General features: G+C 45.3%; 1 protein-coding gene across 4 annotated transcripts in view; it reads left to right on the top strand.

The window, feature by feature from the left end:
• The window catches only part of ebf3b (EBF transcription factor 3b), a 67,719-nt gene that overhangs the window by 43,708 nt on the left and 8,781 nt on the right, over positions 1-15,230 (top strand). For 2 of the 4 annotated variants that reach the window (XM_068720839.1, XM_068720820.1), the window contains exons 9-11: positions 3,126-3,256; positions 3,395-3,521; positions 14,170-14,258. In XM_068720839.1, coding sequence (XP_068576940.1) covers positions 3,126-3,256; positions 3,395-3,521; positions 14,170-14,258 — 347 coding nt within the window. Of the gene's footprint in view, positions 1-3,122; positions 3,257-3,394; positions 3,522-14,169; positions 14,259-15,230 lie in introns of all 4 variants that reach the window. The other 2 variants (XM_068720829.1, XM_068720813.1) reach the window with 1 other exon arrangement.

Raw genomic sequence — 15,230 nt, 5'->3', positions numbered from 1 at the left:
CCTTTAACAAACAGACGGGAGAAAAGAAGGAGCGGTCATAAAATGTAATTCAGGCCATGTCCTCCACAGTGCTCTGACAACTAGCAGGCAGACAGACAGCGTGCTTTAAATTAGCAACACATTCTTTCACGGGAGTTCAATGGGCGAGAAGCCTCAGATATGTGCCTGCCTGCCTGCCTGCCTGGCTGGCTGACTGACTGACTGTGTGGCTGAAACAGAGAGGCATCCTTCCTCTCAGCCCACACTGCACTTGCACCGATTTGCTCGAATGGATCAAGAGGTGCTGCCCCCTATTGGCGCAGAGAAGGGATAGCCTGTGATCTGACAGACTGAATATCACCATGTGACATTTTTGTTCACTTGTGTGTACTGTCGCACAACAAGCATATTATGCATTCAGACACGAATGTGCTTTGTGGCAGCCTGTCACTCAAACATGTATAGATTCAGGCTCAAAGGTGCATAAACACGCTCACAAATAGCGGAGTCGTTCACACACGGCGTCACCCCCCCACATATGAAAACACACACAAACAGCACAGCACCGACACACACGGACTCTCTCACTCACACACACACACACACACACGTTCCTTAGCTCAGTTCCACCATTATAGAGCCCCAGACAATATAGGAGACTCAGCATAGAGCCTGCAGCGCCTGCCTCATTTGCATGCCAAGTGGCTGTAATGCTGTTAGGGTTTATGCAATAAAGACAAGTGAATCCAGACTGCTGGGCCTAAGAGGAAGAAAGAGAGGGAGAAAAGAAGGAAGGGGGGGAAAGGAGAGTAGGAAAGGAGAAAGTGAAGGAGAGAGGGAGGGAGAGATAGGGAGAGAGAAAGAGAGAGAGAGAGAGAGAGAGAGAGAGAGAGAGAGAGAGAGAGAGAGAGAAAGAGAGAGAGAGAGAGAGAGTCAAAGGGAACAGATGGCCCAGGGAGAGGTAAAAGGTATAATCCCATCAGCTGCACTATCAACCGACCATCTGGACATCCCACAGCACAATTACAACACATTTCAGCAGGCAGAACAAAGGACGGCTTCGCAGGGCCACATCAGACCTGTTTGAGTGTCACAATACTAGAGCTGAGACCTCCTCTGCTCAGATCTCGGATCAGTTTTGACGTCCTCTACGGCTAACCCTAACCACTGAGGAAAAAGATTAGGAAGGATCACAGATCGGCCGCCTGAGGTCATTTAACAGCAAAGTGAATCTTGAAGTAAATTCACGCACACATACAAAATGGTAATAATTCAGCATACCCTCCCCCCCAAAAAAAACAAGCTCTGACATATGAATTGAAAGTGAATTTTCCTCTACTGTAGCGCAAAGTTTGTAAAGACTTAGTGATGCAACACCCAGACCGGCAAGCTGGCTCTTTGCATCCTCATCCGTCCACTCCTCATGATGCCTATCATCTGCTGAGGGGGCATTGTGCGTGTCTGTCATCAGATCGCCTGCGCTGACTGTGTAATCCACTTCGCCACGGTCCCCATTCAGCACATGCTCCCCTCTCTGTCTGTGCATTGAGACATATGCAAATTTTTAGGCAGAAGGGTGGACGGCTTAGGGCCTCAGTCGCTGCCTCTCCATGGGTCCTTCTGTGTGTGGGAGGGGGCACTGGGATTTCCGAGGTTGCGCGTCTGTGAGTGTGTGTGTGTGTGTGTGTGTGTGTGTGTGTGTGTGTGTGCTTGTGTATGCCTGTCGTAGGTTTCAGGCTGCAGCTGCCCCCCAACAGCCACCGTCACCATCAGGCCGTTTTCTTGCCTCCTCCTCCTTCCTGCCCCCCTCTCTCACATCCCCAAAGTCAATTTGTTTACAGTAATTTTGAAGGGTGAATTATTTGCTGTAATCGTCCGCACTGATGAAGGTCAGGCCCTTAGAGGGGGGCCAGCATGCCCATAGAGGGTTGGTCCTCTTTCAGACGCTCCGCTTCGCAATTAAGGAAAGCAAATGTCACTCCTCCAGGCCTCACAAATGAAAATCTGTACGAGGTGATTAGCATGAAGTCAACAGCGCCTGTTAAAGTCAGATTCCCTGTAGTACCAATGTGTGTGTGTGCACTTTATGGGCAGGGAGAGAGAGCAAACATGACCTGAACAGACCCAACAGCAAGGCAAACAAAGGGAGATGTCTTGTCGGAGGTGATCCATACAACAATGGCCGACTGTGATTTACTTACTGGATGGAAAGGATAATAGAGGTTTAGAACCGAGCTTGTAAAGAAAAAAGGAACTTGCTCAAATAGTTGCTCACATTTTGAGAACTAGGAAAAACATGCACAATTCATAGTGTATTAAAAGATATTGATGGAAATAGATTAAATTTGATATTGCTATTTTATGTCTAGCTGTCATGCTATTTCTGTTGTAAACACGGTGTTGTGCTCAACACCATATTAAGGTAATGCATCAAATGACAGTGAATGTGAGGCGCCAGATCACTCAAATTAGATTATAATAGCAACCCAGACTGTTGATGAATGGCAGAGCTACATAGCAGAAGTCATGCCAGATGAAAAGCATTGTAATAAACAATATGAAATGGATTGAATCGATCACAAAGAGAAAAAAACCCCAACTCAATCTGAATAATTCACGAGTGCATTTCACGTTATGAAACCTGAAACTACACTCAGTGTGCCTGCACTGTGCTGCATATGCAGAACAAAGGTAATGAAATAATGTGAACCAGCAAAGCTTTAGCTTGTCATTTCCACTTTAACAACCCGTATTCTTGACTCATTTAAGATGTGTTCAACTTTGAAATTTTACTGTACATGCGGGTGCATGCTTAATCAATTCTGATAGCTGCATTTGCCCTGACACATAATTTGCTCCATCAAATCATTTTCCTTGCGAGCCCGGCGTTTAGCCTTTGTGAAGTGGACCATTTGAAGGGTCTGCTTAACTACACCACTCCAGTGCGCTGATAAATGATTTTGATTCTCATGCCTTAAAGGACAAATCCATCATTTTTTTTTTTTTCAAGGGGCAATTTCCATGATATGTCTTTGTGAGAGAGACATGGAGGTGATACAGTGATGTGTCTATGTGGAAAGAGACATGGGGATGAGTGTCGAAGCTCAGGTGCTGAATTTGCTCTTCTCTTTGTCTTGGATAAGCAGCCACCCCGTGCATCAAGGCTATCAGCCCAAGTGAGGGATGGACTACTGGAGGAGCCACTGTCATCATCATAGGGGACAACTTCTTCGACGGCCTACAAGTCGTGTTCGGCACCATGCTCGTATGGAGTGAGGTATGTACTTTTTTGGAATTGTAGATTTGACTAATATTAAGTTAGTTAGCTAGTTTTATTTAAATTTCTAGCCAATAGCGTAATTATTGTTATTACAGAGGTCTCATTATTTCCCTTTTCTCTCCCTCTGTAATCCAGCTGATAACTCCACACGCCATCCGTGTCCAGACTCCACCTCGGCACATCCCCGGAGTTGTGGAAGTCACGCTGTCCTACAAGTCCAAGCAGTTCTGCAAAGGTGCCCCTGGGAGATTTGTCTATACTGGTGAGTCAAACCCCCCCCCCCCTCTCCTCACTCTGTCTAGATGGAGCTCTTCAGCCCCAAGTCCAGGCACTAATAATGAACTAACCAGGGCCCTGCTTGCTGAATGTTAAAAGTGTGAGATCTGCACTGCTAGGGAAAAAGGTGTTTCGTGGAAGGGCTCCTACAAGTGCAACTCGATCCCCCGCTGACCTGCCGTCATACAAGGGGCGCTGCCAAGCTCTGTTAAACTCAAGCTGTCAGGATATCTCATTCTGCCAATTCTCTTTATCTGCCCTGTTGCGAGACAGATAATGCTTTCTGCTAATTTGCTGAATTTGTAAAGCAAAATGTAGTTTCATTTTTTTTTTTTTATGAATCAGATTAGGAAAGCAGTATCCAGGTTAAGTGCATGAGTGAGTCAGAAGTTATTCTCATGTGTGTTCAATATGAATTCACGGGAGAGGAAGTGTGCAAAGAGACGAGAGAGAGAGACGTGAGAGAAGGGGGTGTGTGTGTGTCACACTATAAGTAAGGGATCTGATTATCTTGGCTAACAGAGGGAAGTGGTGGTCTTATCTGTCATCATTGGTGAGGAGACAGAGGTTGCGGGGGTCAGAGCCTGTCTGACCTGGAAGCCTCTGTCTGTTCTAACTCTGATGGGCAGAATAAAACGGGGGCGCGTCAAGCACTCTCACTTCCCCCAGCACCCCCGAGTCTCCAGCACAGCTCTGGCCTTGAGCGCAGCAGAATTGCAAAGTGTGGGCCTAGACCCCCACGACCCCCCCACCCCCCCCTCCTCGGAAACCCCCGTACAGACCCCTCCATCCCGGGGCAGCTGTTTCTCATCAAGTCCCCCCTCTCTCGCTCCCCAAACCACCACTACCACCCCCAGCCATCCGTCCCCTTCTCCTCCAACCGTGCAGTCTGGCCCAGCTCTCCTGCATTTAACCTCCCTAGCAGGAGCGGAGCAGAGGCCAACAAGGCACCAGGATAATGAAACAGGAGTGTACTGTGGCTGCGTAAGTGTATGTGTGTCTGTTTGTGTGAGACTGTGAGAGCGAGCGAGAGGGAAAAAAGTGTGTGCGCGCGAGTGTGTGCCTGTGTGTACATGCGCTACCGCACAGCACAGAGAAGGTGTATAAGTTAAGACATTAATGGCTTCTATAGCACCCTGGTGAAAGTACCAGGTCCCTTAAGAACAGACCCCATTAGTCACAGAGGCTAAGCGGATTGGGATGATTACCATCAGGTTTTACTGGGGAAACGTGTCCCCTTCTCTCTATCTTTGTTGATTTTTCAACCCCCCACACCCCACCCCATTCTTCCTCCCTGTCTTCGCTGGGTTCCTACTCACTTCCAGTTAGTATAAAGATACAATTACCCCTGGAGGCAATAGTGGTACAATTGATTAGTGCGCTGAATTAAAAGAGAAAGTCACGAATAGACAGGTCCGGCTCCTCCGCTCCGCTATTCCCTGTGTGGCTCACCCTGATTGTACAAGGGTTGACGCTTGAGAGAATGAAACCGTTAAAGAGAGCAGAACGCATAACGCCACAATTAGGTACCACTGATTCCGTATGTACAGTAATTGCTAGGTGAAAGGATGTTAGCTACTCCTCTCCGACAGTAAAATGTGAATGGGCTGATGCATTGAGCGCAAGAGAGTGGATCATGTATTTAAGAGCGAAACAGCTCATTTCAAACCATAGTTTTTCCTTCTGTGTTACAGCACTTGAAAAAAAAATAAAATAGCACTACACGAGCAAATAGGTTTGAAATGACCCACAGTTACAATAGCAAATTACGTGGAACTGAAATGGGCATGTAGTGACACGCTATCTAGAAGGCACACAATGTTCCGGTGTCATATTGGAGAGCAACATGTGCATATCAAAGGTGTAGTTATCAAAGCATACGGCTTCAAGCGTGACTTGAGAGCACGGCTTGAGAGGAGTGCCTTTTTAGACCTTTTTTTTTTCATGTTGACTCTTCTTGCACCACCACCCTAATTGTGGAGATTTAACTCGCTCAATTTAAGAAATTATCACAAATTACCAAGAGTCAACACAGAGGAGACTGCAGCCAATTCGAACAGCAGAGGGACACGTCCTCACTCGGGTTAGTGCCCTGGAACGGATCCAAAACTCACAATCCATTCTCAGAAAGAGAGCACCCTGTAATGTATGTCAAATACTCCTGTTGGCATTGACTATTGAATGTTTAAAGCGCTAATGAGACAAACAGACATACTATATAAAACTTTAGTAGGCTGTAGTTTACTGACTGCTTCTGTACTGTTATTGGCACACTTTTAAAGGAAAGACATGCCAGCTATTTTTGCTATATCTCAGTCTATACCTTTTACCTTCTAACACAATGTTATCCCTTGGAGCTTGCTAGCTTGTCCTCTGTTTAATCCATGTATTGGTTATCCATTGGTCCAACTGTCCGCAAGGTTGTAGAAAATCCAGAGGAGAAACGCCTGGCTGTACCTAAGGTCAATACTTTATTATACTTTACACTTTATTAAGCACTGCACTACAGTGCATGCTGGTTTGATGAGATGATTTCTTTAAAAAAAAGTATCAATTTTCAGCCTAATTTGCAGCATCTTAACCTTTTTACTGCATTGTTACAGTGCTATATGAAAGAGTAAGTCATAAATAAAAACTTTGACCGCACAATTCATCCAATTTAAGCTCCTAATTGCATCAGAGCTTTTGGTTTTCTATCTTGGCCAAGTTTCCACGAGAGCTCCCCTCCAGGGGCAACGATGCAGGCCCTTGGTAATATGGTTCTGCAAGCAGTCCTAACACACTCAGCCACTATTTATCCTAATCAGTGACATCCACATAACCAGGATTGCTTAAAATGAACCCCTTCCGCGCCCCAGAAAACGCACATTTACCGGGACCCCATTTGTCATGGGTAAATTGAGGGTCAGTAAACTTCGCCTGTATCCTCCAGTGGGGATCCAGGACATGCATCATAACGTTAGGAGAGAATGATTGGCGAAGGCGAGCTGTCACACATTTGTCAGGGGGAAGGGAACATTATTTGCTAATTTCCCAAGCTGGGCACTGACAGGGTGCTTCGTCTTCAGACCTTTGGTGACCAGCATGGCTTCCCAGCTATTAGTACAAGTCAAGTGTTTTTTCTTTTTTTTTTTTTTTTTTTTACCTCACTGTAAAGCAGCAGTAATAGGAGCCACTCGTTCGACCTCACACGATAGCAGCATACTGGGTGAAGGATTTTGGATGGAGTAGATGCCCCATACAGTGAGCTGCTCTTGCCAGGCCTTAGTTGAGGCCAGACAGCCTTGAGGGCTGATGGATCACAAACTTTCCTCGTCAAGGTGACGCTATCGACTCCACTGCACCAAAATCTGACAAAATGGGTATGAGGCAGTCATTCATCAACATAAGGACAAAGGGGTCATGTGTGCTTCACTCAATACTGGTGGAGATCAAGAAATGTCAGCCCTGTAAGGGATGGAAAAGGAAGATGCTCATTGTGCAGGAGTAAGGTCTCTTTTTAGTTAAGCTTCAACTACAATGACTTACTTCATGAAGGTCAAAAAAATATCTTAACTCCTATGTCTTTAACCTCAGTGCAGCAAATCGTATGTGTAAATAGTGATATCCAGCTTTTTCAAAATTAAACTCACTTCCTGTTCCACTTTCAAAAAGAGGAACACAACTGCTATGTAGCCTTCGCCTCCTCTCCCCCCCAAAAACAAAAATAAACAAACACAGACGTCTTTATCGGAGCACATCAGATAGGGCCCTGTGCTGTTCGGCCAGTGAATGGGGCCTATCCTTACGTCTCTACGCCCTGCTGTCACTTTGAAGTCCCAGACTCAGAAGTTGATCAGATGGAGAGCTTCCTTTTCATTTCCTGTCCTGCAGGGTTGGGTTTGGTATTCGGTTGGTTGCTGGTCAGTGATGGGGTGTGGCCTACAGCAAAGATATGACAGAGGTATGTAAACAGATCGGTTTTAGAGGAGGACTCGCAAACACACACCAAATACTTCATATAAGCATCGTGTCTTTAAAGTATCTAAATCTACTGCACAGCATTTCAGATTTGAGACACTTTGAAATGTATCTGCAGATTCGAACTGCAGTACGAACTGCTGCAAGTAAGGATGAAATAGACATTTATAAATGTCATCGCCACAGTCAAGTGGGTTGTAACCAGTTGGCACAACAGTTTTAGCATGTGTCAAAGCATGTTATCCACTAGCCCTATCCCCATACCTGCCTGTCTCATTACAACTCTGGTATTTAGCACCAGCTCCGCAGGAGTGGAGCAGACACTCGTTGCCAAGTTAGATGGGCCTGGTTTGAAGGCCTTGTGAGCTTGTGTGGAGCGCGACAAGGTTCCACGGAGGAAGGTCCTTGTGTCCAATTAGAGGGCTGACGTGACACGTGCTCGCACTCCCCCACTGTCAGGCAGCTTGTCAGGTAGGCTTTGAGAAGCACGCTGTGGCATTATTCCACAGCGTGTTATCAGCAAGTGACCTGTGAAATCCAGCTCCAGGAAATTGATTGAAATAAGCACTTGCAGTTGAGCATGTATTTTCCTCCATTACACCTCACTGTGAAACGTATTGTGGGTATCTTTCAAAAGAAAAATGAAAGTATGGTGGTGTGTTTTTTTTTGTCTCTCAGTAAGAATGGTATTCATTGATTTAATTTTAATTGGACCCACTTTTTGTCCCACAGTATCGTTAGAGGTCTGTTTTGTAATGGCTCTTAAAATGGATTGTCCTCAGTAAGTCACAGCATCAGTCCTTTGCCACAGGAAAGACAGACAGAGGAGGCAGGGAGGGGGGCTCTTGATAGACGAGGATCTTTCCCCTCCTCCTCCTTTCTCTACCTCCTCTTCTTGCCCCATTTTCAGTATGATCCACACCCAACGGGCTTTAAAAGTACTCCACACACACCCCTCCTCCTCCGCTGCCGCCTTTTGATTGAAATTCATCGGCAAGTTTATTGAGAAATGAATGAAGGAGGCAGCACGGTATTGACTTTGAGAGGAAAACACAACTCATCTTGAATGAGGGGGAAAACGCGGCCGTAATTTAGCCGCCATCGATCTGTGCCCCGTCCATGTATTGATCTTCATTTTACAATATTAATTTGCGCTTGCAATCAGCTGTGAAGGGAACCCATTTGATTTCTGTTGGCCGGTAATGTGTGAAAGTCCGCCGACGTCCTTAGAGAAGTGGCACACATACTTTAGATGTCATCTAAGAGGATTGAACAGGTGTCTTTGGCCCTTTCTAATAACACAGCCGATATGAAGGGAGTCTGAAATTATGGATGTGCAATCTGTAACATTGCTCCCTTTTAACCGTGTTAATTACATTTTATCTGTTGCAGGAGCAATATCTGCTGGAGACTGTTACTGTCTAGGTTTTTTTTCATCTGTATTGGCTCAAAGTTCATGAAATTTCAATGAACATTGATCTGTCTCCATTGATTTATCCTAACTGCAGATCTTTGAAATTTTAATTTCCTGTTCATCTTGAGACTGCTGGAGATGGAATCACTCAGTGGTAACTGGCTGCAGTGGATGGAGATGATATGGTCAGTGGTAAAACAGATGAGGTTTGCTCTGCGTGGGTTTGCTGTGAAAATTCCAATTTGGCTTGGTTTTTTTTTTTTTTAAGATGGTCTGTACATCTGCATGCGTGTTTTCTATTCTCTCAATCCTTAAATATATCGACCGTGGAGCAGTAGCATGACCTCTGGTTATCTTACCTTCTCTGTATGCACAGTATTCAATTTTAACTCCTTACAGTAACACTGAGAAGATATTCACTCTTTAAATGTCTCCGGCAGACACGAGTACAGAGCACATCGGCGAGACGAGGTCATTATGTGTGCTGATGCTTTTCTGAACTGCATCCATCTAATAGACCGCAGGTGCCTAGAAGGCTTCAGTTAGACTGTTTGACAAGTCACAAATGCAATAACACTTGAATGAACTTCTGCCAGTGCTGTTTATCTGTCTCCCCCTTTCCAACTCCCACTCCACCTCTAATTTGTGTTAAGGGGAAAGAAAAAAATAACTGCTCAATGGTGTAGGAGGAGTGGAGATAAGCTCGAAGCAGTTAAGTATAATTAGCGAAAGTAATAGCTGGCAAATGGCAACAAGGCTAGGTTTTTATCTCCTAGAAAGATAGAGTTATCGTAATAAGCTGTAATGGCTGGCAGGAATGCTAGTACTCGGTGCAAGCTTCCATTCAGGCTCATAGACTTAACAAGGAACAATTTCCCTTAAATTTACTGCTTTGCTCAAACATTTCCCCATGTTTATACCCAGATACTGTAAGTCAATACATGTGTTCAATCCACTTCCATATAGACCGAGGGCACACAGTAGTGTATTGCCACGTAAGCACTTCTGGCTGCCAACGTCGGCCATGTTACACTGTTCCTGCAGAGCGGTTACTCATGTCCTATTTCTAGAGAACATGGAGAAGGAGCAGCAGACCACACTCAGATGCCATGTACACGCCATCCACTCTACATTTTAAGTGAAGCGGCTAGCTGGGGCGGCTAGAGGAGCTCTCAGAGAAAATGTGTTTTAGGAGCGTGAAAGGACGGAAAGATTATGGCGTCAGATCAAAATAAGATTGGGGAAGTGCACATTCCAGGCAGAGGAATTCTACAGAAGCCCTGCCATGGATGCACGTGCGCATGCGTGATATTGAAAATTGGAAATGATATGGTCACAGCTGCACACCGAGTCATGCATTCCATTTATTCATATTCTGAAACATGATCATTTACTCTCTAGAGTGAGAAAATTACTGAAATATTCATAAAAAAATATATCTTGTGAACCTCCATGTGGAGGGAGCAAGTCTCTTTGTCAAGAAATCAGTTAGCATGTTCCTTCAAATAAGTCTTTCAGTTGCCAGCCGTAAATTTAAAACATATTTGCTGTCACTTTGTTGTCTCATTACTTTTGTTAAATGCTAATCATCTCTGGAGTAAAACCATGGATACAAATATATGAACAATTATATCTCTGCATATCTACCGCAAGCGGGGTATAAGATGTAAGTGTTGTAATTGAACAAAGTATGCAACCTGTCTAAATCAGAACAGAAAATGATAGGAAATGAAAATTCTATTAGTCCATAATGTTCCCTTGGCCCCCCTTCCCATGTGCTCTTCATCTCTCCTGCAAAGTATTCAAATGCAAGCCCTGCCTTACCTCCCTGTGTCTCTTTTTCTCTAATTATCCATGAGGTCAGTAAGCAAAATGGGGAAGAAGCCAGGAGATCAATACAAATTATCCCTGAGCAAACCAGTGCTGACAGTTTGAATTGCAGCATATGTTTACCCAAAATCAGGCAATTTATCTTAATATCAGGCGAGTAATGCAGCAGGGGTGAGAGGTCACACAATCTCTCCACCTCATAATTACCCGCCTCTAAAACAGGAAAGTGGTATTGATTGGCCGCGAGCCGGGAAGCGGGCGTGACTGGAACGTGCGACCCCCCCCGCGTCTCCCCACCAACCCCTATCATACCTCCCCCCAGTTCCCCCCACCTTCCTCGGTCCCTCCTCCCCTTGGCTAGACTCCCCACCCAGTGCAGGATTTATGGGATGTGTGTGGAGGGTTTCATGTTTCCTTGCAGCGACTGAGACCCCTTACAGGAGGGGTAAGGGAGGGGGACACGCTCCTTCCACACCCTCACCCCCACCCCCTTTCACCATATTGTGTTGGAAGGACGAGAAGGGCTAAACTAATTTTGGCATGCATGGAGTCATGCAAGGGCAGAGCAGCTAGATTTGCCTGTTTTAAGCTTTAGAAGAGAGTAAAGTTTACGACAGAGTGTGAAGTCGGAACATAATGATGAACCAAGGATTAAAAGAGACGTAGGGTGAAGAGGTGGGAGCGAAAACAGGGGGGAAAGGCTGCTGTCAATGTGGGTGGTATAAGAAAAAGTGAGAGGAGAAGTCCCAATGACTCTTGTAAAAGCTCAGCAGATGAAAGAAAATCTTTGCCTGGAAGAAATAATGTGCAAAGCGATCCGCTGAATACACACATAACACATTTATTGTCCGGATTGAATATAAGTGCTCAGTATATATCATCAGCAGCTCTTACAGGATTATTGACATTGTCTGTGTCTGTCTGCACCAGTGTACATGCTATGACTACAAAACTGTCAACTCATCAACTGACAGCACCGTTTAGCGCTAATGCAAGTCTCCATCAGCTGTCAAAAACATTTGCATGAAATCAATAGCAGATGGCGGTCTGTGTCACCAATTTCATTACGCCGGGGTTGTTACAAAGATCATCTCCATGATAGATGAGATGGCGACATGTCGACATGTGGAGATCATGCCTGACGCTTGGACTGCGGCTGCAGAACATTGAGCCATGTTCTAAACCTACGCGGAGACAAGTTTAAATGTAATCCATGACACATTTAAATTCCTCCATATGCAGGCATTTAATCACTGTATATAAACCTTAACAACTGCAGGAGAAAAATGCAGTGTAAACTGTTCTATAAGGGTACAGGATACCCTACCCTCCACATCACATTCGTCATAATAGGTCCACATTTAAAGTAGGGCATCATTATCATTGGAAAGGGACATCAAACAGAACACCTCTCCCAACCTAGGTCTCGTCCTGTACTGTACGTCTCTCCGGCTGTGTTCCCAGCATGCCTGGCGGGTTGTGTAGGCCCCAGCTGAGGCAGAGGACAGGAGAGCGTGATGTATCACCCTGAGAGAGCCCACTGACAGCCTCTGATGATGGATGGCCTGATTATGGAGTGCTTTTTACACATACACAATTTACATCACACTGAGCAGCGGGGTCTGGCAGGGCTGCCATGCACATACACTCTCTCAGCCGGGCACGTGCATTCACACACACACACGCTTGTGTGTGTACACATGTACGGGACTGCCAGAGTGCATAGATAAGAAAGGGGGTGGAAATAACAAAAGAAAGGGGGCAAATTCCTTGCTACAGCCTTGTCATGTACGATCAATACGGCAGATCAATCCTTTATTAAGGAGAAGATGGCGTTCCCCCACATTGCGAAGCGGACCTTTGTCGTTTCGGGACGCATGATGACATGTCAAATCAGATTTCCAGCAGCGTATGTTGTTGTGGCGTGGGGTTTATTCAGGTGTGCCTGGCCATTAGGGCTGAATACCACTGTATTTGCAAGCTAGATCCTTGCTATCGATTAGCACCTCGCATTGTCCATGCTTGAACACATAATTGCTCCATTTGATCACGGTCGAGCTGGCAATTACTGTATTCAGGTTTTGGCAGAAGTGGTGCATGTGTTTCGATTGTATGTGTGTGTGTTAGTACATGACCGCAGCACGGTATGTATGCGTGAGTAGGTACAGTATGCGTCTGTGTGTGTGTGTGTGTGTGTGTGTGTGTGTGTGTGTGTGTGTGAGAGAGAGCATGCTTGCATGTGTATTTAGATGTTAGGGAACAAAAGAAAGAGTGAGACACATGAATGTTCATTTTCCTGCCGTGACTCCCCGGCTCGTGCTTCAGTGGCCCTGCCTGCCTGCCTGTGTGTGTGTGTGTGTGTGTGTGTGTGTGTGTGTGTGTGTGTGTGTGTGTGTGTGTGTGTGTGAGTGCGGGGGGGCGTTCGCTTGCTTTCACATTCTCTGGTGTTCAGCAGGTTCAGCGAGCTGTGCGGTGTTAATGCTGAAATTACATGCTGAGTAATGAGTGATGGGCCAAATTACAGGCTGAACAATGAATAGAGGCAGGCAGCTCTTATTAGTCTCCATAGAAAGCCATTGATTTATGAAGCGCCTTGCTCGGCGGAGTTACTCTCCTGAAAATGATATCTACATTGAGAAGTGATGTTCTCTATTAAGTCGTTCCTTCCCCCCTTTACGCTGCTCTCCTTCTTTCCTCCCCTCCTTCTCTCCTCTGCCCTCCCTCCCTCGCCTTGTCCTGCCTATGAGTGTGCACATGATTGTTTAGAATCAGGCGGAGCTGTAAGGAAGCCTTCAATTACCCATTAGGACTGTCAGACATAAAACGCCCTGCTCTCACCAAAGTCTGGGTTATGATTCATTTACTTTGTGCCTCTGATTCATCGCCCAATATGCCTCATGCCCCAGATTACTATTTGAGGGGTGGAAGAGATTAATGGCTCCATGGGATCTGCTGCCGTATTTCACGGGCCCAGTGTTGCAGTACAGTTGGTGCAGAAGGGTGAAATGACAGCAACTTACACTAGATCAATGTGTGGACAGCCTTTCACAGATTATTAAAGCTCGGTTAGATTAAAAGACCCCCGCTATGTAGTTTGCTGTAGTCAATATTCTTAAGCAGATAAAAAGAGGGAGGGTCCCTCTGAAGGATTCTCAGAGTGATGTAGGTCATCATGGCTGTTAATGGAATGACACTTGGTGACACAAGTGTCAGAGGAACCCGTGTCAGTCTCCATCATTTGCCCCCCCCGGATGTTTCATAAAACATCCTCTCACCCCAGAGGTCTCTTTAAAATTAGGCATTCTGAAATTACTTTTGTTCCGTAAACTCCAACAGATTTCTCAATTAGTTTCTTCCTCTCTCTGGCAAAATTAACCCCGAAATGATTCTAATTTTTCACCCCCCCCCCCTTTCCTTTTCTTTCTTTCAGCCCTAAATGAGCCAACCATCGACTATGGTTTCCAGAGGCTGCAGAAGGTCATCCCCAGACACCCCGGCGATCCTGAGAGGTTACCAAAGGTCAGTACAGTCTCTCTGCAGCGCAGACGACCACAGCAGCAACGCGACAGAGCTGTCTGGGTGATAATGCCTTAATACCTTGCATGTGACAAATAAACAAAACAACATTACCATCAAGGCAGAGCACTGTGACCCCAAACCGTAACAGCTTTGCTTCACATATGTGGCTTACCCACTAACCTGCGTGCTAATAGTATTGGTTTTGTGTGGGGAGAGAGGCGTAAACTCTCTGTGTGGTAAAATAGCTCAATCAGGCGTTTTCCTCTCCAGTAGTCTGTGGAGATGGTAATCTGGTCAGAAACGACGTCTGCACCCTCATTACCCCACTCATGTTTTCCTTTCATTTTCTGCAGCTCGATTTGGTTTAATCTTTTGTTTACAGAACCCTGTGCCGTAAACCCCCTAGTCTTACTGCAGCTAATAGACAAAGACTGCATGTTATTATGCTTTGGCTTTCTTATTGTTTTCTTTTGAACCTGGGTGAAGGAGTTGAAAGCCACATCAGTTTTAGACACACTAGTGTGGCACATAAATAGGCTGCCAGAATGAAACCATGAAAACTAAGGTGCATGTTCTTTTCTTTTTTCCCACTCCCCTGCAGAAACTCTTTGATTCTTTTACTTTTTTCATCCCTTTGATTCTCTTACTCTCTCCATTTCCTATTGATAAAATCTAACTGTGTGTTTTCACTAATTGCCACCCTGCCAGTAACCATTTCGGTGACTGACGTTCCAGATGTGTCAAGTGTAATAATATAACTGATTACTACATTCAAAACCCCTTGGCATGTGGTAAAGTGGTGGCCACCTCAGAGTTTTAATAATACTGTAAAACCTTTTAAGACCTTATCTATTAAATCCCAGCATGCAACACAGCAATATCATTAACGTCCAACGGACAATTTAATAAAGAACAGACTGTGTGGTAGCCATAGACGTTTGACCAAGGCAATGTGGAGAAATGGAACATCAC

This window comes from Cebidichthys violaceus, unplaced genomic scaffold, assembly GCF_023349555.1.
Source record: "Cebidichthys violaceus isolate CVI_PGR_0920_01 unplaced genomic scaffold, fCebVio1.0.p SCAF_10, whole genome shotgun sequence".
In the NCBI taxonomy this organism is placed as follows: domain Eukaryota; kingdom Metazoa; phylum Chordata; class Actinopteri; order Perciformes; family Stichaeidae; genus Cebidichthys; species Cebidichthys violaceus.
Note: the sequence above shows the minus strand (reverse complement) of the source record. Positions and strands in the feature narration are given on the sequence as shown.